Source organism: Nothobranchius furzeri, chromosome 10 (genome assembly GCF_043380555.1).
Source record: "Nothobranchius furzeri strain GRZ-AD chromosome 10, NfurGRZ-RIMD1, whole genome shotgun sequence".
Taxonomy (NCBI): domain Eukaryota; kingdom Metazoa; phylum Chordata; class Actinopteri; order Cyprinodontiformes; family Nothobranchiidae; genus Nothobranchius; species Nothobranchius furzeri.
In genome coordinates this window covers 34,860,963-34,864,412 of record NC_091750.1, presented here as the reverse complement: position 1 = coordinate 34,864,412, position 3,450 = coordinate 34,860,963, and the positions used below count along the sequence as shown (strand labels likewise).

General features: G+C 46.9%; 1 protein-coding gene across 1 annotated transcript; it reads left to right on the top strand.

Moving 5' to 3' along the window:
• Positions 1 to 398: 398 nt before the first annotated feature.
• xbp1 (X-box binding protein 1) lies at positions 399 to 3,010 on the top strand. The gene is given in 6 exon segments (XM_015960518.3): positions 399 to 928; positions 1,281 to 1,377; positions 1,585 to 1,701; positions 1,781 to 1,861; positions 1,864 to 1,947; positions 2,042 to 3,010. Coding segments are annotated over 6 exon segments (1,158 nt in total). The 5' UTR covers positions 399 to 710; the 3' UTR covers positions 2,603 to 3,010.
• Positions 3,011 to 3,450: the final 440 nt, after the last annotated feature.

Genomic DNA, 3,450 nt, shown 5'->3' with positions numbered 1-3,450 from the left:
GCGTGGTAAAGTACCAGTAAAGTGTGGTAAAGTACCAGTAAAGTGTGGTAAAGTACCAGGTTAGACAACATCACAATGTCTCATTGGTTTAGTTACATCCATGCATGTAAAGGAATGACAGGAACAGGAAAATTAACGTTCCAGGGAAGGTAACGAGAGGCGTTGAGCTGGACTCGCCTCCTCTGAAGCATCAAGAATGAGGAAACTAAGAACAGTCAGTTCAGGAACTGGAGAAAAGTCAACTTAGGTGAAAATGTTTTTCATGATGACTAAAAGTTATTAGTTTTTAAATATGCAGCCATAAATCTGATAATTTGGGTTTATGTTTTGGAGATCATCATGAAATGTCCTTTAAAGTCAGATGAAATAGTTCTGAACACCTAAGCAGCAGAAAAAAGCGGATTTTAAATCAGAATAATTATAAAATCGTGTTTTGATCGGAGCAGAAACTGATGAAACAAAAACAAACACAAACAGACGCTTTTTCTACTTCAGATGAGGAATTACATCAGCTTCTTGACCAATCACAGCTCATTATCAGATGACGTCAGAGCCTCCACGACCAATCCGGCGTCACCACGACGGTAGAAAAGATTGCAGCCGAATCCCTCTTCAGCAGTTGAGAAGAATCGGGGATCGAGTTAACGGGGAAAACTTCCGGTTTCTGCAGAGTTTATCACGGACTCCCGGTGACAACGGAATATTCTAGCATGGTGGTGGTAACAGCGGGGACCGGCGGAGCCCACAAAGTGCTCCTGATTTCCGGGAAGCATAACGGCTCGCAGACGGCCTTCAGCCGGCCGATCTCCGTGGTCCTACCGGCCAGCCAGGTCTCGTCGGACTCGGACTCCAACACGTCTGCGGGGCCGCCGGTTCGGAAACGGCAGAGACTGACACACTTGAGCCCAGAAGAGAAAGCCCTTCGCAGGTTTGTGTGTTTAAACACGTGAGTGACGTTAAAAGCGTCAACGACGCCATTGTTCGTGGCCTTTAAACGGAGACACGCCCAAAGAGCTCGACTCACGTTTATTAAAAAGTCCAAAAGGGTCCGTTTAACAGCCGAACCGGCTCTCGAGGAAGTTAAATATCACCTCATGACGGCCGCACTTTGACCGGAGCCATAAATCCGCTGTCCTGGCTCGGTTCGGGTAGAGTCCGCCCCTCGGATCAGGGCTGCGGTGTCTGCGTGGCAGGAACATGGCCGCAGGACCCCGAACCTCAGCACCCAGCACACGGAAGTCACGCGCTAATCCTCCCACATTTGTCTTCCCCTTCCCCAGGAAACTCAAGAACAGAGTGGCAGCCCAGACGGCCAGAGACCGGAAGAAGGCCAAGATGGGCGAGCTGGAACAGCAAGTCATAGAGTTGGAGCTGGAGGTACTAATAATAATGATGATGATTATTTTAATGAATAAAAGACTCATAAATATTACTCTTCTTAATCCAACACTAATTGTTCTGTTTGCAAGAGTGCTACAAATAAAGTTTTGCCCTTTGACCTCTGCGCTCCTCACCAGCAAACCCCTTCCACACTTCCCGTTACAGCGTGGCGAGTTTCACACGAACATCTGTTTCCTCCCACAGAATCAGAAACTTCACATCGAGAACCGGCTGCTGCGAGAGAAAACGAGCAGTCTGCTGACCGAGAACGAGGAACTGAGACAGAGACTTGGGTTGGACGCCCTCGACTCTAAACCAAAGGTAGGATTATTTGGCAGAGTTGAGATTCGGCTGGCGTAATTTCAGGGATTTGCTGTAAAACCTTCACGGTTTTTTAAAGGTCCAGGCTCTGTTGTCCAACGGGAATGACGCAGGATTGGGGATCGGGTCTTCTGAGTCCGCAGCACTCAGGCTACGTGTGCCTCCGCAGCAGGTGCAGGCCCAGCAATCCCTAAATCTGAAGACTTCTCAATGGATACGGATGGTCCTGACTCTACAGACAATGAGGTGAGTGTCCAACGGGACTCGTAGCGTACGGTTCGTAAATCCCAGGTCATGGAGTACTGGGCTAATCTGCTCTTCCCGTTTCTCCCACCACCAGTCTGATTTGCTACTGGGCCTTCTGGACATCCTTGACCCAGAGGCGTTCCTTAAGTCTTGTGAATCAGGGTGCAAGGAGCTGCAGGTGCTGCTGGTTGGAGGGGGGGACCCAGTACCTGCCGCCTCACCTACATCTCTGGGGGCCTCATCAGTTAAGCTGGAGACCCTTAATGAACTGATTCACTTTGACCACATCTACACCAAACCAGTGGAGGAAGTGAGCGACTACTTGGAGAGAGACACGAATCAGAAGATGAGCGAGGCATCCTTCTCAGCCGTGGTGGTGGGGGAGGAGGAGGTCGTCTGCATCAAAGACGAGCCGGAGGAAGAGGTCATCCCGACCTGTGACGATGAATGTCAATCGGATGACTTCTTCCCCGGAGACTCCTCCCCTGCCCCAAGACAACTGGAGAAGGAAGCCTGCCTGGCGGACTCCTACAGCGACTCTGGATATGAGGGGCCTCCTTCCCCTTTCAGCGACATGTCCTCCCCCTTGTGTCCCGACAGCTCCTGGGAGGACATCTTTGCTAACGAACTCTTTCCCCAACTTATCAGTGTCTGAATTCAGCTCCTCTGCCCAACAAGTTTCTAATCGACATACTGTAAATACACACGAAAGCTAATGTGTAGATACTTTAAAGACAGTTTTAGTAGCACAGAACCGCTTTAAACCGGTTCTTGTATAGAACCATTACAGCAGGCCTGTACTGCCAGACAGACGGCTAATTTTGGCAACGTTAGACGAGGATGTAAGGTTGCCGACTAATCTTTCACCCGCTCAGAGTAAAGTGGGTGGTTTCCAGTATTTGTACATTTGTTTGTGGGATTGGGGACCCATGATGACTTCTTACACTTTATTTATTTGTGTATCTGCTTCAGAGTCGTGTCCGCATGTAAAGTTTCTCTTCAAATTTTTGCTCACTCCTTGTAGTCTAATCATGGCAATTAAAATTTTTTTTTTTGCATCGCACCCTTGTGTCTTTTATAGGTTTAGTGTCTTCAAAAGGTGGTTTTAGGCTGGAAAAATGTTAGCTTTGCAGATGAGCTGGAGATTGTTGCTGCTTTAAAATAAAACTGGATTCTTAAGTGAAGCAAAAAATATTTTCCATCCCTAAAAAGCTCTTTGAAGACTGCAAGTTTGGTGCAGGAATATCTCCAGGCAGGATCAGGGGTGGTTCTAGACTAGTATTACAGGGGGGGCAGCTGCTCTGTTCAAGACTAATAGTTAAAAAAAAAAAAAACTGCTTTTGGGTATTTAAAATATTAGTGTGTAATATAATTCAACTTAAGACAAAAGCTTCTCAAGAATTTTTTTTAGCAAAAATGTATTTTAAGTAGGAACTTTTCTCTACTAAAAGCTTCATGTTTTAGTTCCACATCTTGCATTTGGCAAAATTATAATGAAAAGCA